The sequence below is a fragment of the Arvicanthis niloticus genome, chromosome 7 (assembly GCF_011762505.2).
Source record: "Arvicanthis niloticus isolate mArvNil1 chromosome 7, mArvNil1.pat.X, whole genome shotgun sequence".
NCBI classification, from domain to species: domain Eukaryota; kingdom Metazoa; phylum Chordata; class Mammalia; order Rodentia; family Muridae; genus Arvicanthis; species Arvicanthis niloticus.
The window spans coordinates 87,691,281-87,718,860 of record NC_047664.1 but is presented as its reverse complement, the minus strand read 5'-3'; the positions used below and the strand labels follow the sequence as shown (position 1 = coordinate 87,718,860).

The following is a 27,580-nucleotide window of genomic DNA, read 5'->3' as shown; positions in this document are numbered from 1 at the left end:
AGTGAAATTGATTTTGGTCAGAATTACTGTATTAGGTCATACATTTGTAACAGTAAAACAAATCATTGGGGATTCCTGTGCCAGAAGGTCAATAATGTAACCTGAGAGGATTAAAGTGAACAGAAATGTCATCTTCAAAGTTGTTCTTAACATTTGATCTCTGGAAGGTCTCTAAGATCCTTTGGCAAAGTAAATCTATTTTTATAATAATATTCAAATATACATTTTTTACTTTATAATTCTACCCCTCTGAATCTTACACTGTAAAATTTTCCAACATTCTGTGTAGAAGCAGATGAAGGAATCATAGTATCTTTTGGTATGTCAAACGAGGAGTTTCAAGACTAAAGTGATTCTTTTTGCTGCCCTCCCCTTTTTTGAAAGTTTGACCACAAAATGTGCCAATCTGTATGCATGTTTGTGAAATTCTATAGATATGAAATACTGAATGGTAAATCTTTACCCACTGAAGTACTTGGGATGGAATGCATTTCATGATGCAATTTAGATCTGTTATATACTGATGGGACCAGAAACACATCCTGAAAAAATGCTGTTAGCCTGATCCATGGTGTGCTGTGGGCGAGTGGGACATTTCAACCCAGGTGAACTGCAGTGGTCTGTATTATGAATCTAGACAGATTAAATTCTGCCTTTCAGGTGGATAAGACAAGAGTGGGCACTGTCTGACTGATACCTTTACAAAGCTGTCTCCAACTCTCAGCTGTACCACGTCAAACGCCGACCGTCACAGTTGTAGCTTTGACTCTAGAGCTACTCAAGCTCTGCGACAGTTTGTTTCTCGCAAACTAATATAAATAACTTGCTTATTAAAAGTTAAGTAGTGTTTCCTCTGGGATCGTGTTATGAGGTAGTTGTGAGTGGCCTGGAGTTTATTCTCACGTTGCTCTCTCCCTTGGCAGAAAAACTTCCCACTTCTGAAGGAAGTTCTAGGCTTAACGTTGTCATGAAGGTGTGCTGAGGTAATGCAGTTTCTGAAGTCACCCAAGTTTCTTTCAGGCCCAAAGAAGGAAAAAGTCAGTTTTCAAAATATATTTTAATACACACATTTTCCAGGTCTGTCTGAAGTAGCATAGTGAAGTATTTCAAGGACAAATTGATCTATTTAATGATGTTTTTGAACTTGGAATTCTCTTCATTCAATATATCTCCTGAAATTTCAAGAAAAATTTCAGGTAAACTTAAGACATTTTATACCTCCCAAGACCTTCCACGAGTCTCACTCTTTTCTGCCATGTGGTGAGTGAGGACAACTCACAGGGAACCTCCTCCTGTGATGTGGTTTAGCTGAGGAGCTCTGAAACAGCTTACTGAGTTCCTAGAAGAAACAAAGTGCTTTTAGATGAAGGTAAAAGCAATCTGTGCTTACACAGAGCAAGGGAATGAAGAGGGGTGGTTTATCTACTGTGTTAATGTCAGACTATTGCCAGTGGCTTGCAATATTATGCAAGAAATTCTGAGCCTCATTCCAAGTTAGTTATAGTCCCACGTTCATGTGTGCATGCATGTAAGTGTGTGTGTGTGTGTGTGTGTGTGTGTGTGTGTGTGTATTGTGGATGTCACATCAATAGCTGATTGTATTCTAGAGTTAATATCATGGGATTGGTATTAACCTAGTAAAACCATTCCTTTATGTGTCTTGTTGCAGGTGAATAAAGAAAGCTCTTTGCCTTAACGAAAGTCTGCACTTGTCAACATAACCATGACCTTCATGGTGATGAACATGTTCTATCCTCAGACAACTTACTATTCGGTGGGTCTGTGGTGGTTCCTTCCGTGGTGTGTGTGGCCCTTCGCAGGCCTGCAGGGGTGCTCATTTCATAGTCATCATCATCTGTGACACCAGGAGTTGTGACATGAGCCGTGGTGGTTCCCTGGTTGGCAGGGTTTGCTCCTGCCTGTCTTGTAGGAAGGACTCCATTCTGCACGTCTGGTTTAGCCCCTGCCTGACTGGAGGGTGGAATGGCTCCAGGGAACAAGGGGTGGATAAGGAGACCAGTGAAGATTTGGGAGGCTAGAGGCTAGAATGGGAAGGAAACAGAAAACAAAGGGAATAAGAACTCACTTTAACAAGGTTAACTGACCTCTTTCCTTTGGAAGACAGCAGGTTGGTTAGGAGTGGCAGAAGGGAGGGGCTAAAGTCAGAGAAATCACAAAGACATGGCATTTATCAGTAGTGTATTCTTGCCAGGGCCAAGGTTGATGCTGGCTTCACTGTTGGGATCTGTTACTGGGCTCATTTTCCTTGAAAAGGGAACCAGCATACAAGGCAGTCTTAACAAAAGGGTAGTCTGAAGCTCTCAGGCGTGTCTGGAGATAGTGCTATGGAGAAAAGCCACAAAATATTGACAAGCTCTGTCTCTGGTTTTGACCTAAAAGACAACTTTTCTTTTGCCCATAAAAATTAAAAAAGGAAGACTACAAGTTAATGGAAAAATTAATGCAAGTTGATCAACCAGACATTGCCTTTGTGGCTTGAGTCTCTTTAACATCCCTTCAGCGTCCTTTCCAAAGGCATCTCCGTGTTGGGTCAGGAGCAGTTAGTTCTCTCAGTATTTGAGCTGCCTGATCATTTTCTGAGATTACTGAAGAAACACCTATTTTTCAGAGGTTTTCATGGTTAGGCTCTGCTTGAGGTCTGGCCTGGGCCTGGCAATATGAATTTAAGCTAGTTCTCAAAGGCATCCTGAGGTGATCTGAGGGTGGAGTCCCTTGATAGGGCAGCGTTGTCCTAGACTTAGATCCTGAAGGCAGAGCTATATCTCTGCTAGATGAGGAGGGCAGGCTACAGCACAGAGCATTTCAAGCTGATGATGATGGCATGCAAAAGTTATGACTAACAGAGAAGACTGGAAGTTATTCAAACACATTCCATATAAGAGTAAGTATTATTTTGTGAAATCAGGTGTATATGTTGGGCTGTATGAAAATTTCATTATTACCATGGATTGAACTAAAAAATGTTTGAAAACTGCTACTACTATAGAACACATGGCTGTGGATCTGGATCTACCTTTTCTGTTGCCTTGGAGACAACTCATTTAAGCCGCAGTTTATCTGTATGGCTCTATCATGGGTCTGTACTTTGTATAGTGAGGCCTAAAGGTGGGAGATCTGTTAAAGTGTTTGTTATGTAAAAATCCCCCAACAATAGGAAGATAGGAATGTCTGTCTGTCAGGCCAAGAGGATGCTGATCCATGACTGGAGTATTATTTAGGGCAGTATAGCAAATATAATACATACCCTGTTCGTAATATGAAAAGCATTAAAAAAAACTGTTCTGTGAACCTGCCTCAATTCCTTCCTTCTGTTGCTATGTTTACATAGCACACCAGTCCAAACAGATGTCTCTAAACATGGCCTGTGAATTACTGCATAGGAAGTATGAGTGATGGGAATAAGAACTTTAATTTCTATCCTTCAATTATTAGTGTTTATAGAAAAGAATTCACTCACCCCTACCAAAATATAGGAAAGAATCTCATATAATGGAAAGTACAACAGTGTTAATTCTTCCTACAGAGTCACTATTTATATTACTCTGCTTCAACATCTGGAGAATAGTATGTAATCTTCTGTAAAAAGTTTAAATCAATCAAAATAAAGTTTAAAAGTGTGCAGTGGATCACCAGGTTAACACAGAGTCTGACAGCAATATATAGAAAGTTAACACAAAGTTAAATTAATGGAAAGTAGTAGGAGAAAGATGACAAAGTTTTCAGGTAAGAAGGAGTAATGAGATTTGAGGAGCCTTGAAAACACACAGCTCACTGTAGAGAAAGAATATAGTTAGATGGGGTTGTGGTCAAAAGAGCTGGAAGGGTAGATGACACTGGGAGAAGGGAGAAGTGACTTAAACAGTAGTGACTTAAAGGATTTTCTTCTTACCAGTTCCTCTGAGCTTAGAAGTGTGCCCTAAAAGCAAAACAATAAAGAGAAGCAATTAGAGAAATTTTAGTATATTCAATGAAATTTATATAAAATTACTAAAAAACTTAAATCCTTTTAAGTATCCTAAAGAAAGATTTTTTTTACTTTCAACAATATATTAAATGGCCTGTTATGTATATCACAAAATTTGTGTCAGCATGTGATATAGAACTGCTCATGCTTATTATTGAATAACGTGACTTACCTTTATTTGAAAATTATACATATATATGTATAAATATATATAATATATAATAACACACACACATATATATGTATGTACATACATATATATATATGTATATATAATTAAATGATAGATATACATTGGCAGGAGCCTGAAGAACACAGAAGGCAACAGAAAAATAATTCTATGGTTTACATATGATGGTCTTTCCAGATGTTTTCTACAAAGTTATTCTTCATGTAATAGAAACCTTTATATAGTTTTTTTGTCTTTTCTTTTCTCTTAGTATTTCATAACAACCTCAGCTGTCTCACTGCCAAATTAATGTAATAAACATAATTTTAAATGGCCTTGTAGTATTTATTTGTGGTTATGTTGCAGTTTACATAATTTTTGTTTTTGGTTTATTCTTAAATGTAAGGTTTAGCTGTATTTTTGTGCACCACAAATGCTATTTGATGAGTACACTATACTTAAATCTTTGTGGCATGTCAGCTGTTTTTTCTTGAGCTACACTTAGATGTGGAACAGAGAGCTGGTAGGAGTAGGTGTAGTGAGTGGTACACTCCTTTAATCCTAGAACTGGAAAGGTTGAGGCAGGAGGATTGCAAACTCAGGGGCAGCCTAATAAGCTATACATCTGCCTATTTAAATACAAAGAGTTCATAGGGATTTTATACTAATATTTATCTCTGATTTTAAGTATGAAGCTCCAGTTTGATGCTGATACTGATGTAGATGTTGGCCTTGGTAATTTTATCAGTGAGCTCAAGAGTAGCGTTTGCAAAAGCAATTAGGAAGAGGAAGAAAAAGATGTTGTGCATTCTGGAATAAGCACTTATGGCTAAAATAAATTTGAGATAAAATAAACCCCCTCACATCATTGGGCATCATATTTACCCCATTAAGTTATTATTATTTTTTTGTCAGAGTGTTTCAGGGGGCGACTGTTTGCTTCATTTACTGATGGTGTGGCAACCACATCTCACTCATTTTCAGAGCAGATGTTAACGATGACGTTTACAAGAGACTGTGTCATTGTTAACTGAAATGGTACTGGGAAGAATTTAAAACTGGAACTTGCCAGCCAGCCAGGGCTAGGTAAGTTAGATCTCTCTATTGTAGTGCTTACACAGTGCAAAGTGAGTTAGAGTCCTAGTGCCTGATTGGTGTCTTGAGACAAGAGACTTATTCTGCACATGGATGATTAACAATCAGTCTGTTTAACAATAGTCTTACCTGGGCTCCAAGTTGTGCTACAATAATGGGTAACATCTGAAAAATAAAGCGGCAAAAATCACTGTTAAAATATAATAGTGTGTGTGTGTGTGTGTGTGTGTGTGTGTGTGTGTGTGTGTGTATGTGTGTAATTATAGGTTACAGTAGCTCAGCAACCCACAGCCACAGTTGAGATCTTCAAGTAAGTGAGAGATACTGATGATTAGGTTATGTTATGAGTTGCTGGCTGAAATGGAAGAGGAGTTGTCATGTTGTGGTATTCTCTACTCCTCCAAAAACCTTACAATTTTATTTTTGTTTATATAGAAAATTCATAGTATCAGAAAAAAAATAACCCATCAAAATTGACTATTAAGTTAGTATGTACCACCCTGACAGATTTGAGTTTGACTGACTCTCGACCTTAACTAATTTCCCATTCAGGCTGACAATGACAAGCCCACACACATCTTCCTATAAAAGCTGGCCAGCTTCTTGTTGACTGACAGCAAAATATAGCAGCAGCTAAAACAGTGGGAACAACAAACCCTCAAGGTGGGCAGGGAAGGGAGAGGTACGATTTTGGAGAACACGAATCTAAAACTCTTCTTAATGGAAAGCTAATTGCTCAGCAGTGTAATTATAAAGGAAATTCCTTGTCTTAGTTGCTGATTGGAAGTTGTTTGAAGTATCCACCATGGATATGTGAGTATTTACGGTGTGACACAGGCTGTTTTAAGTGCTTTGTCTTTTAATCTTTGTAACCATTAGAGGAAGCTTCTACATTAAGGCCTGCTTCAAATTTTGAGGAAAGTGAATCAGAGTGGGGTTAAAATAACTTGCCCACACCACACAGGCTGTTCACAGAGAGCTGAGATTTGAGCTACATGGTTCTGGAGTAGTTTCTTTCCAGGGTTGGTCTTTGATAGTTAAAGGCTGCAACCATATCCTTAGGTTTGCATCATTAAAAGTGATCCAATTTAATATAGCTTTCTAAATATTTATGTTTATGGTCATAAGTATTTATGTTTATTATAATTTATGATCATATATGCCCATAAAGTAGAAGTCTTTGGTCAGAGAAGCTTCATTTTTGGCAGTGGGCGTCAGCTAAGGCAGACTCATAACTGGTGTGTTAAGAATAAAAAGACCAGTGAATGCTCAGGACTAAGTGGGCCATCTGTACTGCCCTTTTCAAGGCTCAGGAGAAACCAGAGACATGTGGCAGAAAGAATGTAAGTGCTGGAGGCAGGGACAGAGTGCTGTGCAATGCTGTCTTGTGGGAGGGACATGGCTGTCGCACTCTTGGACTGTCAGCAGCCGTGATTACCTGCATAAGTGCTACCCATCACCATTCAGTCATGGACATAGGAGGGACCCATGAGCCCCCTCATCTCTCTGAAGATCTCTCTATCTCTGTCTCTATCTCTCCCTCCCTCTCCCTCTCCCCCCTCCCCCCCATCTCTAGACAGTTAGTGTTTGCTGGGGTATCAGAGAGACATTTTTCTTCAGTAATGTGACTAGTCACTCATGTTCCTGTAACTAATACTTTACCTATACTTCTGTAAGTTAAGTTCACTGGTTCATATGCATGTACACGCACAAAAAATATGAAAGAACAGAGACTGTATGGGAAGAGGAAGGCAATTAGGAGGAGGAGGATGAAAAGGGGGACATAGAAAGTAATGGGAGGTGAGTATGATCAATGTACTTCATATACATATGTATGAGACTGTCATGATAGCCAATTACTATGTATAATACATGGTAATAAGATACTTCCCAAAAGTTATCACTCTACATAAGATGAGGCAGGTTGTAGGGAGCGGAGTTAGGCCTAGGAGAAAGCCATAGAAACACTTTGTGATAGCATGGCCCAGAGACATTGAAGAATCCCCAGAGAGGAATGAATGACCTAACATTCCAGCTTGCTGGGGAATCTGCAGTGTCAAATCTTCTACATTAAACCTTTTATGACATGCTCACTAATGTCCCTGACTCTGGAGAATAAGATGTTGCGCTGAGTCTGTTTCTTTTAAAACATTTTAGCTTTTAAGTCACCACACTAAATGATTTAATAAACACCAGCATGACACTTGACCGAGTGTTTGTGTGGATCTCCCCCTTCTCCCACTCCCCACAGCAGATTCCATTCCTTCACGTTTCAGTGGTTAGGGTGGAGTAATTGAGGCAATCGAGCCTGCTGAAGCCGGCAGTTCATATTCGACTTATACCAGCATCACGGATTAAAGAGGTTCATATTTCATTTGCCTCTTTCTTTGGTCTCTTTCAGAGGGCAAAAAATTTATTCTTAAGATTCTTATTAGTAAAAAAAAAATTGTGTCTTTGTTTCATAAAAGCCCAAGAATGAGTTCAAAAGAAACAATCCTGGATATAACAGTAAATTTAGTTATAAGGATGTCACTATAACATGAGTTTAGATGGTAAAAATTTGAAAAAAAAAACCCTCATTTTTCCCAATCAAGAGTCTGTACGTGGCAGCATACTCTGCAGTTACTAAAAATAACATTGCAAGTGAACATTTTAAGGCGTGGAAACATTTCATGCCATTTTGTGATAAGTAGAACAAACACCTGCAAATCATCTGCATTCAATGACTTTGAAATGGGTTCCTTTATCCCCATGGCTTTAGCTGAGAGAAGATGCCCTCAGGACTCAGGAAGCCTTGCCTCAGCTTACCTGGGGTTGCAGCTGTTGCTGTCCATTCAGTGGTCCCAGAGTGAAAGGGAGCGTCTGTGCACCGTGAGGCACAGCAGCAGGGTTGAACTGTGGGGCATCAAAGAAGATTTTTGTTATGTTTCTTTCAGTTTGAACATCTAGGACCCTAAAGCATATTTATTAAAGGAAAAAAAATTCATTCAAAGGAAGAATTTCCCACATAAGTTCATAATATTTTATTGTGTCTATAATGAATCACAGAGAGGAAATTAAGATATGCATTTACTTTTTTAGCACAAGGTCTATTACTAACCTCTACATTCATTTTTCCAAAGACTTTTTTACATTTAAGTACATGTATGCATGTGTGTTGTGTATATGTGTGTGTGTGTGTCTGTGTGTGTGTATGAATGCAAGTTTCTAAGTAGAACAGAAGAGGACATTGGGCCTCCTGGAGCTGCTGTTATAGGAAGTTGTGAGCTGATCTATGTGATTGCAAGGAACTCAATCTCAGGTCCTCTCCTAGAGCAACATAGGTTCTCCATATTAGATTGCTGTAAATCCTCTCCAGGTGTTGTTGACCACCAAATCATCTCTCAAGACCCTACATTAAACTAAAAAGTAAAATAAAAATAACAAAAATCTAGTGCATATATATGCTCATGCCACAGCATGTAATTTGTGGTGGTCAGAGGTCAATTTCGGTGTCTGTTGTCTCTACCTTTATGTGGTTTCTGGGCTTCAAACTCTGGTTGTAAGGCTTTTGTTGCAAGTACTGTCTTGTCCCTCCTCCCCCAGGAATTAAATGGTTTTCTTTAATTAAATGCATCCCTGAGATTACTTAGGTCATTTACCCCTTTCTGGTTACAGTAATGGTTCTTGGACATTTTCTGATATTTTTTCCATTAGGAAATGAAAATTTTCATAGGTATTTCCAGACAAAGTTGCAAGATACAGAATAAAACTTGTATCTTTATTCTAGACTAAACCTAGTCTAGAACATGCATTAATAGTATTTTTAAATTTGCACACTGGGCAGAATCAAGAGGGAACCATTTTTCTTCCCCAAACAGAAGGATCTTTACAGATGTTCTATGAGCAGAAATTCTTGTCCTTTCTTGTCATCCTAGAGGGTGCAATAACGGTCATAGTGTTTATGTGGCTTGTGGACATAGTAGAGACCATCAAGGAAGGTCTGGTGCAGAGATTGGGGCAGAAACTGAGAGAAGAGGTCATCAGGATTAAAGGTGAGAATGAAGTCAATTATATAAAGATTTAGTAGGAAGACTTTCAAAGAATTACTGAATGCCATCTGCCTCTCTTTGACCTTTCTCTTGCTCCTATTCCAGCCCGTGTTCAGTGAATAGGTGTGCATGTGCTTTGTGGACAGACATTTCTCTATGCTCTTGACTCTCCTCCATGCTCAGTATCAGGTGCACGACTTATTAAATAAAAGGGAGTGAAGTGGTATAAAAGAGTACTTACCAGTGGCAGGTCTGACCCCAGAGTGAGCAGCTGTGTTAGCGGTATTAGACTTATGGAAGGAAAAACCTGCAGGGTATTGAAACTGGGTGTTAGAGAAGAGATTATCTGTTTCTATGGCAGTGTCAATGGTAGTCTCAGGTAATTTATACTGCTTCCGAAAGGTCTGTATTTCCATAAAAATCAATGATGGCAAAGGTTCAAACTTCCTCACTACCGTCAAATTGTTTGCATGAGGCTTCCTCGTTTCCTGTGTTGTTGTGGGTGACCCAGTAGTATGCTAACTTTGTGGGTTTTATCAGCTGATTTATTTATGGTTATTATTTACTTATAATATTCTTGTTTTAGTACTTAATTGCGCACATTAATTTTTAAATTCTTTTCCCTAAAGAATGTCTGTAATAGTATAAGCTCCAGGTTCCTCAAGGACTTAGATGATTTGACTTGAATGATCTATGATGCCCAATAATTAAAGAGGCAGCTTGAACTTCTAATACTTCAGAGTCTAGACAATATTTCAGAGTCTAGACAAAGGCAAGGCAGGCAGTGTCCTTTATAGCAGCGTGGGAGTTGACGGGGTGGAGAACATACAGGCTAAAAGACAACACAATTTCAAGGTTACTTAAATAGACCTTAAAAAAGCAGCCTTCACAGCAACACGACAGTTCACTGGGGAGATGACACTTAAGGAAGTTATGAGAGGACTTGCGGAAGTTCTAGTGGGTAAGGCATTTGCTGTGCGAGCATGAGGCCCCGAGGGAAGAGCAGCGGGCACACATTTCTGTGCTTTTCCATGGGTTTACAAATCCAGTGCTGGACGTCCACGAGGAGGATGCCAAGGGCCTGCCAGTCTAGTCAATGGAGGAAGACACCTCATGCCAGCCTCTGCTCTCCATACATTCATACACCTGCCACCTGCATGCCGCATGGACATGTACACAGGGGAGGGGGAGAAAGAGGGCGAGGAGGGGCTGACAGAGCCATGAGATCAGCTGGGGCTTTTCTCTACAACTTTTAATCTTTGGGTTTTGTTTTTTGTTTGGTTGTTTCGTTTTCCCCAAATCCCACTCAATGCCACAGTATCTCAGGTCACAGTTTTGTAAATAGGTGACAACATCCACTTTTCAAAACATTGCATATTTAATTGTTCAGCCAATTCCTACTCACATAACTAACTCACGTACAAGGAAAAAGAATGAGGTTGCTTTGCTTTCTTCATTTAAATACAAAAACAAGTACATCGGCGTTCTTATTCCCCACTCAAAAAAGCTTCTTCAGACGTGAGGCTGTGCAAATCCTGATTTTTAAAAAATTGCCAGTCTTAATATGCTTAATTTCTAGTTTATAAATCTTTGTCATTGTTGGGCGCTTACCTGATTAGGTAGCTGTTGAGGTAGTGGTGTCACCTGACCTGGAGTCGGTTTCGTTGGAGGAACTCCCGCAGCAGGGTTAAGCTGCTTCTGTGAAAATAAATATTTGATAAAGCGGGAGGGATGTGCTTGAGGTTTTTATCCATTTATATCTGGCAGGTAACAGGTCGTCCCCCAAACAACATTATGAATTTAAACTCCATGTCTTTTGGAACACTTTTAAGTCCTCAAATGAAATCGCCAAGTCAAGGGGGTGAAGAGGTGAACGGGAATTAGCCAGGACAAGTGGGGTCCCAGGGGTCCCTGGCTCCCATCGATCCACAGCAATTGTTCCTTTCCTTTGCCAGGCCTTGCGTCACACTCGGAGTCTTGGTACTACGCACCTTTGCTTTGTTTCCCCATTACATTATTTGAATTAAACTTCCATGAGTCCTACCGCAGTTTTTAAAGGCTTCCCACTTTTGGCTTGCGTGTGGCATGCCAATCCTTGTAATGGAAATTCAGTGTCTTTTCTGCCAGAGTAATTACATTGTATTAAAATTTGTTCAACTCACAATGAAAATGACTTTGCAATCTAGATGGTCTAGCTGTGTGGCTTTTTTTTTTTTTTTTTTTTTTAATGTTTTATACACAAGAGAAGGTCACCTGGTGAGTGTCAGAGTCAGTACTAGGACCACCGCAGTGATCCCAGCTCCTGAATTCAATAATCCCTGCCCTCCAGTTTGATCTCAGAGTGTGCTTGCTGCTGCATGCATGCCAGGGGTCTGATACCAGCTCTGGGGCCATTTTAGGGGTTTTTCTTTTTCTTTGTCCCCCCCCCAAAGATTTAGTCCTGAGAACTTCTTAATAATTTGTTGGCCATTTCTATTGTTTCTTTCTCTCTATTCATTTTCCTCCACAGAATTTTTTTCTAAACAGTGATTTGCTATGTGTGGCCACTGTGAATTCTGTCAGGGATCATATCATGTCCCCTAGCTTTGCCCTCATTACTATGTTTTCAGTAATCAGAGCCCTTCTGTTGTTTAGAGTCTCCAGTGAGTCTCTGCTGGTTGTACAGGTGAGTATGGAAGTGGCACCCGAGTGAGGGTTCTTACCTTTCGTTCATAGTAGATCTGTTTCAGTTTTTCCCTGTATATCTTAAGCATCGTGATAAAAAGGAAGCCCATGTACAGGTAAAATTCTCCATCTCTATGTCTCTATAATAACTTAGGACAACTAAAGTTTGGATGGACCACCAATCCTCTTTCCCCCTAGTAATGATATGTGTTGAATAAAAAAAAAAAACTTCACCATTTTATAATGTGCATCACACACTTGTAGCTAAGAGTTTATCTGATTTAGGTGCTTTGTTTATCAAGTAGGAAAATCTACTCTTTTAGTCATGAGCAAATAACCAGTCCCCAGGAAAATCGTAATTTTGTTTTGGAACATAAAATAGTTCCTCACTCTGTCCCTCAGGTCTGCTATGTTGCTTTGCCAAAACAATTGAAATTCTTCCATGATAACGTGGATGCATTTAAAAAATGCAAAATATTGAAATTTACACTAACATCTTATTAGTTTACCGTATTTTTTTGAAAATTAAATTAGGAAACTTAAAAAATGGGTCACAGAACAGGGTGGTTTTCTTGAAAGGCACAAAGAGATAGATAAAATGGCTGCAAACACATGACGTAGGCTGGACAGAACATAAAGTAAACACATCACACTTACTGGTAATGACTGGGCTGATCCTAGAAGACAAAGCAGCAGAATCATGGTCTTCATGTTTCGATTTGCTACCTATAAGAACAAAATTATGTTACTCTTTCCCTTTTTTTTAACCTATGAAAGATGACATTTAAAAATGACCATTCTACTTGCAATATGGTGAAGTAATGTTACCTTTCTGCTACCAGGCAAAATGGTATTCGAAATCCAGATGACTTCTCCACTTTACTCTGGTGCAAAATTTATCTTTTGCTGATTTATGCTTGCAGAAGGAATTTAAGCTCAGTTACAGGAGACAGACAACCTGAGAGACCAATCAGGACTAAACTGCCTGTGAAATCATTTGGTTTCATTCCCCAACACTTCATTAGGAGGGTTATTAGCTGCAGACATTGTCTTACCCAATGTCTATGATCTGACTAGAGGTTATTTTAGGGAGACATGCCTATATTATAATTTTAAAAAGTGCAAACAGGAAAAAAAAGACAATTGTCTTTACTTTCAACTCTTTTGCAAAATATTTCTGAATTTACTGATTTTATCACATAAAAGTGATCAAAACTAGGGCTCTTTGCATACTTTATAAAAATAAAGGTTATTATATGAATTTCTGTAAACCTAACTTGTTTCCTTGAAAACAATGAGGTTTATGTGTCAGTGCATATAGATTAATTTTTACACATTTAATGGTTAAATTGCATTACACTTTCTTTTTTGATGTATAGATAATCTATCATTCTGTTTTTAAATTATAAATATGTTACAACAAATCTCCTCATAAGAGATTTCTTGCATATGTAGCAGCATTTCTATAGGTGTTACTTCTAGAAATATTAAAAAGATACAAACATCTATAATTTAAATGAATATGGAAAATTCTTGAATAATTTGCTTGATTTTAAATAATGAAAAAGGAGGCGCAGCTTCGATCAGGGTGTAAAGTGAATAAACAAATTAATGGAAAAACATGAGGCGTTCACCTGGGGGGAGAAATCATGAGAAAGATGATGTGATATGGCCAAAGTCAGGAAGCTACTGAGGTTTCTTTTGTAAGAGGTGCGGGCCACGTCTATCCACAGCTTCCAGAACCCGGGCTTTAGACCAGGCCAGGTCTGTCCAGTAATATCTGAAATGAAATCAGTGATGAATCTGTCTGCTGGAATTTCACACCAAAGACCACACGACATTCAGTGTTGTCTTTTCTTCAATGTGGAGTGTCTATTGATAGAAAATTAGAGACGATGAGGCATTTGGTCAAGTTTTTCCTTAAACAACTCTGCTCATCTGCTCATGACTGATGACTGTCAGATAATCTGGTAGGAATGGAGGGATCCTGTATGGGAGGCTAACACTAATAACACGTGCAGTAAGTTTAACAATAGGAGTGTGACGGAAAGCTCTTGATTGGGGTGGGGAAGGCTTTATGGAGGGGGTCACTTTCAGGATGAGTTTTGAAGGATGGAAAGAAAATCATTAAAAAGCAAGGCAAGAGTCAGGAGATAGTTCAGCTGGTAAAATACCTGCCCTGTAAGCACGAGGGCCTGAGTCGGGATCATCATCACTCAAAAGCTGGACATAGTTGCTTTTGTCTGTTACCCTAGTGGTACTGAGGCAGATCCCTGGAGCTAGTTAGCCCAGAGTCTAGCCAGTTGATGATCTCCAGGTTCAGCGAGAAATCCTGCCTTGAAAAATAAGGTGGAAATTGGTGGAGAATGATATAACACACTGATTTCTGACCTCCACATGAATGTGCACATGCACGCATGCAAATCCACATGCACATATGCGCACACACCCATATGAATGCAAACATAGACACACACGTGCACAAAGGGAGACAGAGACAGAATACATTAGGCGAGTTGGGAGAAGAAATATGATGAACAAGACACAGTAGTCATGGTAAAAGTTAACACTAAGAGGAGTAATAGAATGTAATCGTTGCAGGACACCAAGGGAAGCAGTTCTTTTTCTACTCCTCCTATTACTATTTATGTATTTGTGTGTGTCTGTATGTGCTTGTGTGTATGTGTTTGTGTCAGTGTGTGTGTGTGTGTTTGTGTTAGTGTGTTTGTGTTAGTGTGTGTGTGTCAGTGTGTGTGTGTATGTGTTTGTGTTAGTGCTAGTGTGTTTGTGTGTGTGTGTACCTGTGTGCATCGACAGAAAGTGTCTTTATCTGATGAGCCATTTGGCTGGCCATTGAAGTAACTTTTTGTTCTTATGACCTTTTCCTTAGCAAGTTCATCTTTTTGTGTTTGAGTCAATTTATACACAGCTACTAAAAATTGTGCATGAGTATTTCCCCCTGAATATTTGTGTGCCCTGTGTATGCCTGGTGCTAACAGAAGCCAGAAGAGGGAATTGGATCCCCTGGTACTGGAGTTATAGATGATTGTGAGCCACCATGTGTGTGTTGGAAATCAAGCCTGGGTTTTCTGCAGGAGAAGTAAGTGCTCTTAATCACTGAACCAACTCTTCAGCCCTAGTTAATCTGTTTTCAAACCCATCATTTAATGTATTCATTCTGAACACTGTTTCAGTTTCCAGGCACAAAAATGTTGCTTGCATTTTATTGGTAGAGGTGTTAAGTTTTCATGCAGCTTCATAGCATGTGATAGACCCCTAGACATTTCCTGTTCCTCTTCTCCCAGATATTATTTTAGGATTATTTACAGGTCATTCTTTTAACTGTTTTTGTTCGTTCAGAGGAAGAATTAAATTTCTTGTCATTGCTGTCTCTAGGATTAGGTGGGGAAACCTGTGTTCTATCTGCTGTCTAGAGTATGGCTCCAGTGAATAGCTCGTTGGGTTGAATCACTACCTTTGTCTGGGGCTCAGGTGATTCAGGGACCTCACAGTGAGTACATTACATATTTCAGACAGACCTCCAGCCCCAAGATGAAGTGAGACATGCCCTAGCTAGGAAACCGAGTAGCTAGTGGGATTAGACTGAAACAAGCAGGCAACATTATGAGGGCTGAGTAATTTCTTAGACGAGAAAATTTAAGTCTGAAAGGAGGTAACTTTCAACAATGTAATTATGGAGTTGGGTATCAAGAAGTAAATACCATGAAAGCGGAAAATCTCTAAATTGTGCAAAATCAAGCTACATCAGCAAGACAATTTTGTTTCTAAAATTACTTTGAATATCAGTATTTGTTAAGGGGTTTTATGGACTACCTGTGATACCTTTTAGCTTTGAAGGTCTAGGCGCTTCGAGATGCTTCTTAATTGGTTTTAGTTTTATGTTTTTTTTTGGGGGGGGGTTATGGAGTCTTTGAAACCCATTCAGCCTATGTACCACTTTCTTAGAAAAATACATCTATGACAATGAACACAATGCATACCAGACAGTGACATGGGTTTGATAGACTTCCATACATAATGATAAAGACATAAATCAAACCTCTGATTTAAAGGAAACTTGATGGAATTCTCTGTGGTTTGTGCAATCCCTGAACTTAATAGGCATTTTCAATCAAGAAATGTATTCTCTCCCCAAGTCCACTGTACTCTGTGCATATAGCAAAAAGCTGGAATTATCCCAGATGCTGTTGAGGAAGCTCAGTCCCAGGGGAGCTGTTCAGCAATGAAAAGATGAGTCAGATTGAAAATCCTCTCTATCTCCTTTTGTCAATGTCACAAGGATGCTGGGTGCATGATTCCTATTGAATCTTGCCAAGGGCGAAACCATAAGACGAATGGCTTCAGAACTCATGGAATGCGGGCCACACTGGTTAGCACAGTCACAATGGGAGCACCTCAGAGAGGAACCGCCGGAGGACCATGTGTCCTGAAGACTTCATGGTATTATGGAATTTTCCTCTGCTTGTTGTCTTTACATCCCCTTCAATCTAAGGATTTCATGAAAACTCTAAGAGGGCACTCACTGGGCAGTATCACTGGCACTCACAATGATAAGGCTTGATCTCTTTAAGGCATTGCTGCTGGAGCAGATTAATCATTTAATCAATGCTCTAGGAAAGAACTTAGAAATGTAGATTGTTGCGATGACCACCATTCTTAAAAAGCATTTGGAAAAATAAAATTGTTAGTGAAGCTAGGTTAAGATGTTTTTAATACTGGTTCCGATTGAAAAAAGGCGCAGTCTTAATAGTTCAGAGAGGGACTCCCCCCCCCCCCCCCGGGACTTTTTAAGGTCAGGGAACAAGAACAATGGCAGGATTGGCTGACTCTCCCCGAGGCTGCATGATTGATTTCTTATGCCCATTTTTGGCCTCAGTTTCTTGATATGGTTTAATAAGAATTGCTGATGAGTGGACACGCATTCTGAGGATTTAAAGTAGATATGGCTGATTTTATATAAAGTTTAGATTTGTGATTATTTTAAGATTCTTGTAAGATTACCTTTTAAGATAAATAATAAAATAATTAGTCCTTTCTTTGTAACAGCAGTTTGCTGCAGTAAGAGAAACTGGCTGATAAAACTCCCTGCTTGCTCACATTTTGTTATTCTATAAAAAGTTGCTTAGTTAGGAATATATGTGAGTTCTTGGGAATAATTTGTTTCCTTTACCTGTGCTATGTAATGTATATCTTGTAAAGGTACTGGAGAACATACTGTTTTCTTCATAGTCATTCAATAGAAAATATAGAATATAATCACATTGTAATTTTACCAGTGTGAAAGATTTTTGGGGGATAAGTAAGCTATGGATGAAAATAAAAGTTGTTGGAGCTTGCTTCCCACTGTGTGTATATGTATGTATACACACAGTGTGAGTGTATGTGAGTGTATGTACGTATGTGTGTATATATGTGAATGTATGATATACTTGGGCCTGCTTGCTGTTCCATCCATTCTATACATTCTATGTGTGAATGTGTATATGTCTGCTTGTCTGTCTGCATACATGCATGCATGTATTAAAGTTATTGTTGAGTCTGACTTTTGCTTTATCCACTCAGTGCATGTGTGTGTGTGTTTGTGTATGTGTGTATGTATGTATGAATTTTCTCTTTTTCCTTTTCTTTCTCGCTGGACCCTGAAAGTTAAAAGAGTTGAGTTTTTCTCTGACCACAGGGAGTGCCCGCCCCAGTAAAGCTTTGTTCCCTCAGAGAAAAATCTGCTGAGTAATTTCTGTAATTGCTGGCTGCTATCAGCAGCAACTCCCTTTCGTTGCTATCAGCACTGACCCTGCTCGCCAATGCCACACCCTGCTGCCTGCCTCAGTTTATCCCCTAGATATCAAAGCAGGTCTTTGGCACCCTAGACATTTTTTGACAGATTATGGCGACTGAATAAGTTAAGTACATTAATAGTTGGAAACTGTACCCAGCCTTTCTTAATATACTACAAGTACAGTGGTATCTGTTAACCAGAAACAAGCTGAACATGTTGTAGGTGGTATGTACTAACATGATAAGGACAAAACCCATCCTTATATCCTTGCAGGAAACCCAGCAAGTATCCAAGAACCATAAAATGGACCTCTCAAAGAGCTGCATTTATTTATGATGCCTCTGCTGCTTGGAGTCCTCCTCCTCATTCCTTTTCCTTATCAAATATCAAACGTTCTTCTTGATTCTAACACCTTCATAAAAGCATTCCTTTGTTCTCCTTATTTGGGGTCAATCTCTTCTTTTTCTGAGGCACAACTGGAATTTATGACTTTCTTCATAAATTTATGAATTTATTCTTTCAAAGATATTTTTGTTATTCTTTTGAAATATCAGATTTAAAGAAATACTCTTAGTCTTTATCAATTAATGATTTGAACTGCACAAATGTATACCTGTTTCTGCCTCTACATTTATAATAATAGGAAAAAGTACTCGGCCAATTCATGGTACCCAAGAATAAAGTAAGAGATATTTACTTTATTTTACTTATGTTTAGAAATGTGAAATAGAGTTAGTTTTCTATGAGGTAATTAGTTGGAGGCTAGACAAGGAATTGAATTGCTTGTTTAAAATTCTACTTAATGGAAGAAAGCTGTTTCGTTCAGATTGTATATTGGGAAAATGTGTCCAGATTTCTTGGCCAAGTAAGTTAGTCCTTTGTTGTAGGTGATGCATTGTTATTAAAACCCCAAATGTGTTTTAATTGAATTTCCACATGCAGTGGTCTTCCTAGTAATGTAAAAATTTCAAGTCAACAGTAGATGTTCAACTATAAGCCCAAACACCACCACCAAACAAAGAGGAGGTAAAACAAGAAGCAGAAGGAGAGGATAAAGGATGCTTTGCTAGTATGAGGAAACAGTGAAGAGTCAAAGAAGTGACTTTTAGTTTTGTGAGATTAATGAGAAGAATACTTAGCTTCAGAATCCAACAGAGGCCAGGATGAGGTTCTGTGGCATAAGGAGATTCTGTGATTTCAAAGTCAGATGCAGACTCACCTAACTTAGGGGAGATTGTTTCATTTTAGAGTTGTAGGTGCCAGTCTCTAACTGTTATGGTGTGGAGGCACAGTGTTACTGAAGAGGTCCTGGCAGGACAATGCAAGCTGCAGCAGTGCTTCATAGTTCAGAACGAGAGCTTAGGAATAAAAAGTGCTGAACACAGGCGTGGGTTTGTACAGAGGGGATGGAAAGAAAAACATTCTGGAATCTGTCCATGTGCTTTGTTGATTTATAGAACTGTAGGTTTGGGGTTCATCAGATAATTTTAAAGATGGTGTTGGGTAATGCTGAAATTTTTGTGAATTTATTTTGGCAGATGATATTCTTAACTGACTACAGGGCTTTATGTGAGTGCACAAGCTCCAGTCTGAGAGTTTATTTAAAAATTGTTAAGGTTTATCTATTTTATGTCTATGAATATTTTGCCTTAATGTATGTATGTGCACTATGTGAATGCCCGAGAAAGTCAGAAAGAGGGTGTCGGATCCCCCGGAACTCTAGTTATGGGTGGTTGTGAACCATAATGTGGGTGCTGGGAATTGGATCTGGATCCTGGGCAGGAGCAACAGATGCTTTTACCTTTCAGCCATCTCTCCAATCCCTAGATTCACTCAATAGGCTGAAAGTTACTAATTGATTGAAGATAAAATAGATGGCTCACTATTGAGGAATATAATGTTTTGGAATGTGTATAGAGGTGGATAAGTCATTACAACAAATTTAGAGGTACAGAGACTGAGGGGACAAACTCAGAGAGTAGTTTTACAGTGTAAAGTAAGCTATATATTCAGGAGCAACAAAAGACAGCAGCAGCAGATATTCTGATCCTCTGCCTCTTACATTCCTGTGTGTATATATCTATATCTATATCTATATCTATATCTATATCTATATCTATATCTATATCTATATCTATATCTATATCTATATCTATATAAACATAGTTCATATTTTTATATATATAAAAATTATATATATATATATTTTTAAAGGAAAAGGGGTATACATTAGAAAGGGAATGCAGCAGGAGGGGAGGAGGGGTTGGAGAGAGAAGAGGGAAGCAGAAAATGATGCAAATATATAAATATACATGAAATTAAAAAGAACAATGAAATATCAAGGCATGGAGAGTTTCTCAGAAGTCAGGCATGATAACTCATCAGTGGCCAGTTCGTAGAAGAGCAGGAAAGCAGTGCACTATGGAACTAGTCCTGAGGATGTGAATTAGGTACATCAGTGGATGCAGGTGGAACCACATCAGCAGATACACCAAACTTCATTTAGAAATCTGTGTACTGGGGTTGAATGCTTTCTAAAGGGGCTGCATGGAGTCTCCTTTGGTTTTTTTTTTTTTTTTTTTTTTTTTTTTTTTGTATCTCCTTGCCTTTCTTTTCACTTTCTACTCCTCTCTTTTTCTTCCTTCAAATCATAAAGATGCTAGAATACATCATTTATAATTATTGGGAGCCTCCCAAAGGGGAGTAGCAACAGAAGACAGAAACACAAAGGTATCTGCAGGGACAACAGTCCTAGGAAGGATTGCTTTGCATGTAGAACTTAAATGGAGACATTGGATTTTTACTGTGTCACCACAGCAGGAATAAAGACAAAAAATTAGGCACAGATGGAGTAGCATTGTGCATATGCTGGCAATACCCCGAAGAAACAATTTCATATATTCTTTTTGCTTTTTAGAAAAGCAAAAAAGGCAAATTTGTTTGGTAGGAGTTAGGAGAGAAGAGAAAGAGACTGAGACTTTAGACTGGTCCTTGTGAGAAAGTGGCTATGCTAACATGAGATTAGTGGTCTGTGTAAGCATGTCTAGTAATTCTAGTTACTTTGCTGCATGTACATCTCCAATAATCCTCAGAGGCAGGCCATGAAGATATTGCTTAGACAGCTGTGGTTCTAGTGGGAAGAGTTCACTATTTCAGACCCTGAACAAACGGTCGTTAAGACAATTATCGATTTATGGTACCACTGCAACTATCTAAGGACCCCTGTTTTGGGCTTGTTTCTCTTCAAATATCTTCTTTCTATTCCTTTAGTTCATGTCCTAACCCCTTTAATTGAAGCAATATTGAGAGAAAAAAAGCTATCATTAAGAGGGTTCTCCTTGTCTTCTTTTGTTCCTCCTCTACCTTCTCTTTGTTTTCTTGAGATGGGGTTTCTTTGTGTAGCTTTACAGTCCTGGAATTCACTCTGAGGATCAGGCTGGTCTTGAACTCAGAGCTCTGCCTGCCTCTGCTTCCTGAGTGCTGGGATTAAAGTTCTGCCCCACCATGGCTTAGCCTTCTGTCTTCTAAATAAACTTTTTTTATTTTAAGAGAGGAGATATCCTTAAATTGCAATTTCCACACCTTTGCTTCCGTTTTTTTTTTTTTTTTTCTGCTTTTGGAAGGATGTTGCCTTTGATTTACCTTTTTTTTTTTTAATGATTTTCTTCAGGACATCAACATGTTTTATATTTTGAGTCAAAACCGAACCCCATCGATTTTGCATTCTCCCCAGTGGCTGACTTCCTTTTTTGACTTGTTTTTACAGACCTCTGCATTTTCTCTCCATGATTGACACCTGTCAGTCATTTCACAATGGCTTCAGTTCCCATCATGACTCTGAAGCTGCTTTCATAAGAGCAGGAGCTCTGATGGCCACCCACGACCTCAACACTGGCAGAGCTAATGGATGTGTCTTGGTCTTCTTCCTCCTCTGCTTTTGGCAGCCTTCACCCCCACCCAAATCTGTGCTTCTTTCCTGAAGTACAACCCTCTTCTCTCCTGGCATCCAGGACACTACTCCTGCCGTTCCTCTTATTACTGTAACCGACCGTCTTTGTTTCCCGTATTACTGTTTCATCCTTTGCTCCTTCATTACCATCTTTTTATTCTCCTCTTGTCATTTCTCCTCATCCCTTCTTCTAGGATCTCTCCCTCTGTGATCTCAATCAGTTCCAAATATGTACATAAAGTTCAAATTTTCATCACCTCAAGTCTCGTCTTGCTTAGGTAGAGCCTGTCTGTCAAAACTGCTCACACATAACGGTCTTCTTGATGTCTCTTGAGTATCTAACAACTCATCTTCAGCATGATATTCAAACTCTGTCAGTTATCTTGGTAGGTGGCACTACCACCCTCTCAACTGTCTAAAGTCAGACACCTCCGTTCTACTTCTCTGAACTCATCTCCCAGGATTGCCATGGCCTCTCAGCACTACTCTAAAGTACACGGAAATATCTCACTCCACACATTTTGTTTATTGTTTCCCTCCTCAAGTCTCACTTATTCATTAGGTTTCTGAGTCCCCGCTCCTGTGATCTTATTCTTCCTACTTTGCTCCTCCTGTCTCCCTCCATCTCCGTCTTTTTCTTCCTCCTTCTGCCTTCCCTTCTCCCCTATTCTTGCCTCCTTCTGTTCCTCCCTTCTCTTCTTCCTTAAAGTCTTTCATGTCTCTCCTCCCTTCCCTTTTTCCTTTACTGTAGGAAGATACTCTGTGTGTTCTGGGATGTTTGGCAACAACCTCAAGTCTCTACCCACTAGAAGCCAGAAGCTTGCCTCCAGGTGTGACAACCAGAAGTGTTTCCAGACATTGCCAGCTGTTTCCCCGGTGAGAGTAAAAACATTGTCCCTCATTAGTCACCACTGACCTAACATCAGGCTCACTGGTTCTAGTGAAGATTGCTGAGGCAGCCTTCATATTAATCTCTGGCTCTTCTGCCTCCCAGTTCCACATTATTTGGGCAGTGTCTTTAAACTAGTGCCCTGCTTCCACTCAGATTTTTGTGCAAGTCATTCTTAGCCTGTTCCCAGCATAAAACTGTCAATTACATGTCTTACATTACTTAGCGTGACTATTGACTTTTGATCTCATTTGAACAAAATTTAAACCCATTGGGGTCTACAAAATCTTGAAATAACCCACCTCCATTTAACCCAATTGAGTGCACACTAGTGTTTCGTAACTCACTGTAAAGTTTACACTGTCTCTGATGTTTTTTCCCCTGTTTCTTTAAGCACAGCAGAGCTGTTGACCCTGGTTTTCCCTCTGTCTGACATCCTTGGCTTCTAATTTGTCTGGCTGGTTCCATTTCATCCCTCACAACAGAGAGTCTCCTGACAGGCCTTTCCAAAACATTCTAGTGCCCATGTACTGATCTCTGCCACCTACCAATATGCCACCTTGCTTGTTTTCTTATGGTCACATCTAATCAAAAGCTTATGCATTGTTTATTAACTACCTGGCAGCTGTCTTGATGAGTAAGCATGATTTATGAACGTAGGCCTTTGTCTTCTCGACTGCTGTCTTGGGCCTGGCATAGAGATCACGTGATAAATACCATGAAATGAGTGCATGACGTAGAATGGTCACCAGTATTAGAGACACCTGCATTGAATCTCTACTTTGCTGTTTAGTAGGTCTATATTTAGGCAAGTTTAGTTATGTTGCTGGCATTTGAAGTTTTCATAGAGAAATATTAATATTAATTATAATATTATATTAATCTACACAGCTATTTTTGCCTCTCTTTACTGGTGGTGCACACTATTACCCAGAGGTATCTCATCTCATCTGTGCATACTCAAAAGTGGTTTCATAAATAAGCAGTGTTTTCTTCCAAAGGATTTCTGTTCCCAGACAATAGATTCCCCCCTTATACAAGTAGAATTCAGTGGAGAAATGAAATGAACCAATCAGCAGTGAACACTGTTCCCGTGTAAGACAGAGAATATATGTTCACTGTTCAAGTGCTGCTTAGGGCAACTCTGGAAGTCAGCTCACCAAGTAGCATCTGTTCAGAGCACCTACGCTTGGCGTCTGTTGTCATTTCTTCCTCTCTGTAGTCCATGCTTAAGGTTTCAGACTGTCTGTGCCCAGGTGGTCTGGGATCTATCTGGGAGAGCTGCATAAGCCCCCAGAAAGACATGGTTTCTTCAGAAGCCAGGCTTCAATAAATAAAGTCTCTGTATTTTGCTTAAGGCTATTGCTGCTGACCATGATTTTTCTATTTTACCATTTTTAATATTCTTTCTGAAAGCTCCTGTTCATTAATAAGACAGAATGTTTTTTTAAAAATAGATTAAAGCTCTTAATTTTCAACTTACACTGTGTTGTAGTGTGGCTTGAACTCCAGGGTTTTAGAGTTTCAAGACTGTGTCTGAAAAATTATCCATTAAGCCAGTCAACTAATCAACCAACCAATCAACACTAACCAGCCAACTAAGTAAGCAAAAACCTAACTACTATTACCCTGTCAAGCGAACGAAAACCAACCAGATGTATGCTGCAATTCAGGAGTAGGAACACTAGAGGGCACCTGTGATATAGCCAGGCTTTTTCTCGTCTGAACCATCTGTTCCTCTTTCTTTCTTTCTTTTCTTTTTTTTTTTCTTTTTTTCTTTCTTTCTGTATTTCTCTCTTTCTTTCTTTCTTTCTTTCTTTCTTTCTTTCTTTTCTCTCTCTCTCTCTCTCTCTCTCTCTCTCTCTCTCCCTTCCTCCCTTCCTCCCTTCCTTCCTTTCTTTTTTTATTCTTTAATCTTTTTTTTTTTCCTGACTGTTCCATATCCTCCCCCAACAATGAAAGTGTCTGAGCAAGCAGCTGTTTTGTCCTTCAGAATTTTTTCTTCAACTGTGTGATTCTAGCTTTCATAGTGAAGTCATTCACTGGTGGAATGACTGTCCCTCTGGGGACAGGATTCCCAGAAAAAAAAAAGAAATTAAAAAATGACAGTGCCTGGTGTTGTTGACCACCCCGACCTCTGTTAAAGTGGATGATGGAGTAACTGCCTGGGTTCATGTAACTTACGTCAGACCAGCACCTGCACCTGACGCCAACTGGATAGCAGCCAGACACCTGAACAACCCCCTCAGGCTCAAGATCACCCACCCTTCTGCAAGGCCAGAGAAACCATTAGATGGCTATGGTGTATCTTCCTTTCCACGCTGAGCCTCAGCACCCCCCACAGCCCTAACAAAGTAACTTAGCAAGTACTCTCAGCCACTGGGGATGTAGCTTGGTCCACTACAGTGGAACACCCACCTTATACTTGGTGGCTGGACCTTGTCTTTTATCTCTGTAAGTTATCGGCAGGCCTTGACTTCTGGGATATCCCTACCCTAGAGACACAGGGGATGGGATTACCTGAATGTGGGGGATGAGGGACTTGCAAATCTAAACTGTGTTCCAGAAGCGGCCTTGGAGGGTGGGGCTTAGGGTGCAGACACCCAAAGTTGAGGAGTGTCTTGCCAGAAACCCCCATATATGTGTGCCCCTGAGATGGGAGAAGCCGGCAGCAGGCCCATCAGTGTGTGGGGGCAACCACTTTTTCTGTGCTACGGGGGGGGGGGAGGGGGGGCGGGGGCGGGGAGAACATTGGGAAGCACATACTGGAGACCCTTGTGGAGGAGGCGGGTAGTTAAGGATTCAGCGGCCAAGGTGAGAGAAGGGCTAGCCAAGCAGGAAGAGAGAAAGAGAGCAGAGTCAGGGCTGGTTCGAGTCTTGGTTTAACTCCTCCCCTTGGTTAATCACCCTCATATCCACCTTGTTAGGACCCCTAATTGTTCTCCTGCAATTGTTGACCTTTGGGCCCTGCATACTGAACAAACTTATAGCCTTTATAAAAGAGAGAAGAGAAGCAGTGCAGCTCATGGTCCTGCGCGGACCATATGAGACCCCAAGTACAGGACCTGGAGAATATGAGGTAGTTACCAGAGACCCCCGAGTGTAGCCAGAATTAGAGTTTGTACAAGAAAAAGGCGGGGATGAAGGGCCCTAGGGGCTTTCGCCATCCTTACACCCGCCCCCCTCAGGTCAGGACTAGGACAAGTTCCAGTCGCCACTGGCAGGATCATTCTTGAGTAAACAATTCTCAGGATGTGCCGACCGACAGTCACCTGACCCTCTGGAAAGTCCCAGGTGGAGTTCAAATGCATGTCATGCTTGCTAGCCAATAGATTTAAAGGTCAATATGCTTAGCCAACAAGTTTGAACTGAAACCTTGCTGATGTAACCTGTGCCCCTAAAAAGTATAAAAACTGCTTGTAATTCCATTGGGGTCTCCTTCTCGTCACTCACCTAGAGGGACTGATTGAGGGTTGACACCGACGTGCTGGAAAATAAACATCTTGCTTTTGTATGGGGTGTGGGGGGAAGATGACAGTGCCACGGCCGGAGACCCATCACCCTTCACTACAGCATTTTAACTCACTAAACAGTGCCTGACAAAAAGGAGATCAATAAATACAAACTTCATTTGTTGGATATAATCAGTTACCATTTACTAAGATTGATCCTTCAAGAAACTGTGGATTGTATCCTGGGTATTCTGTACTTTTTTGGCTAATATCCACTTATTAGTGAGTACATACCATGCATGTCTTTTTGGGTCTGAGTTACCTCACTTAGAATGATATTTTCTAGTTCCATCCATTTGCCTGCAAAACTCATGTTGTTCTCATTCTTAATAGCTGAATAGTATTCCATTGTGTAAATGAACCACATTTTTTCCCATTCTTCTGTTGCGGGACATCTAGGGTGTTTCCAGCTTCTGGCTATTACAAATAAGGCCACTTTAAACATGGTGGAACACTTTCCCCTGTGGCATGGTGTTTGGGAAAATGCCCAAGAGTAGTATAGCTGGGTCTTCAGGTAGATCTATTTCCAATTTTCTGAGGAACCTCCAGAATGATTTCCAGAGAGGTTGTACCAGAACTCAAGAAGGTTAACAAGCTGAAGGGCCTAAGTGAGGATGCCTCAATCCCACTTGGGAGGAAGAAGAAAGCAATCACGGGTGGGGGGTGGGGAGGAGGGAGGGATCTGGGTGGAAAGGGGGCAGGGAGGGAAGGATGGGAATATGATTAGGTATTGGGGGAGGGTGGGTATAGGACTAGCCTTTTCTAGAAAAGTAGCACAAGTTCATCATTTTTAAGTTACTGTGCACCATTAGGGTGTTTCTAGTATTTGGTTGTTTGAAATGAGGCTTCTGAGAATATCCTTGTTCTTATGTTGTAGATGCACAAAGATTTTTGGGGGATTTTGTTAATGTTGAATATATCCAGATCTCCTCTCCCCCTCCTTATTTATATATTCCATCTGCATATAGAACTACATTCATCTACCAGTCCATCCATCCGTCCCCATCCATCCATCCATCCATCCATCCATCCACCCATCTATCTTTTCCTATCAGTAGAATAATATATACTATTGACATATATTCATGGAAGCAGGAACCTGTACTTTCCTCTTAGCAGCTTAATTTTCTTTCTCTATTTCTGGTCATACTTTACATTACAAGGTCTAGGTTTTTGTAGGAAAGCACATCATACTTTTATTTTAAGCAAAATGCCATGCGTGCTAAGGTGTGCACACTTATATCATTTAAGCATCTATATTTTATTATTACTTCTTGATGGTGAAACCTTTTGAAAGCTCTAATCTAGCATTGTGTTGTGCTGTTAGTTCTGAAGTTTCCTGCTCTGCTGTAGCAGCAGCAGGAAGCTCCCATCTAATGGTGACACTGCACCGACCACTGCTTCCCGACTCTTACTTTTTCCCCACTCTCTCCCACTTCTGGTAACCGTATTGTCTCCTCAGTGCCTCTTGAACCTGGATATCCCTTTC

At 39.9% G+C, this 27,580-nt stretch overlaps 1 protein-coding gene across 2 annotated transcripts; it reads right to left on the bottom strand.

The window, feature by feature from the left end:
- Positions 1 to 1,087: 1,087 nt before the first annotated feature.
- Amtn (amelotin) lies at positions 1,088 to 26,142 on the bottom strand. Of its 2 annotated transcripts, XM_076937744.1 has the most exons (10): positions 26,033 to 26,142; positions 13,579 to 13,724; positions 12,602 to 12,670; positions 10,892 to 10,978; positions 9,522 to 9,587; positions 8,058 to 8,144; positions 5,379 to 5,414; positions 3,911 to 3,937; positions 1,769 to 2,042; positions 1,088 to 1,339 (listed from the first exon to the last, which is right to left on the bottom strand). In XM_076937744.1, the coding sequence occupies exons 1-10, from the start codon at positions 26,079 to 26,081 to the stop codon at positions 1,329 to 1,331; spliced, it is 852 nt and encodes a 283-aa protein (XP_076793859.1). In that variant the 5' UTR covers positions 26,082 to 26,142; the 3' UTR covers positions 1,088 to 1,328. The 2 variants fall into 2 exon arrangements, with proteins under 2 accessions (XP_076793859.1, XP_076793858.1); XM_076937743.1 differs by lacking the exon at positions 1,088 to 1,339 and having other exon boundaries at positions 1,581 to 2,042.
- Positions 26,143 to 27,580: the final 1,438 nt, after the last annotated feature.

Coding starts and splice junctions, on each gene's coding strand:
- Amtn (XM_076937743.1), bottom strand. CDS start 26,081: ATGTTTATTTTCCAGCACGTCGGTGTCAACCCTCAATCAGTCCCTCTA. Junction 9,588..10,891: donor CTCAACAGCTACCTAATCAG/GTAAGCGCCCAA, acceptor AATACCCTGCAG/GTTTTTCCTTCCATAAGTCT. Junction 3,938..5,378: donor TAGCACAACTTGGAGCCCAG/GTAAGACTATTG, acceptor TTTTGCTTTTAG/GGCACACTTCTAAGCTCAGA.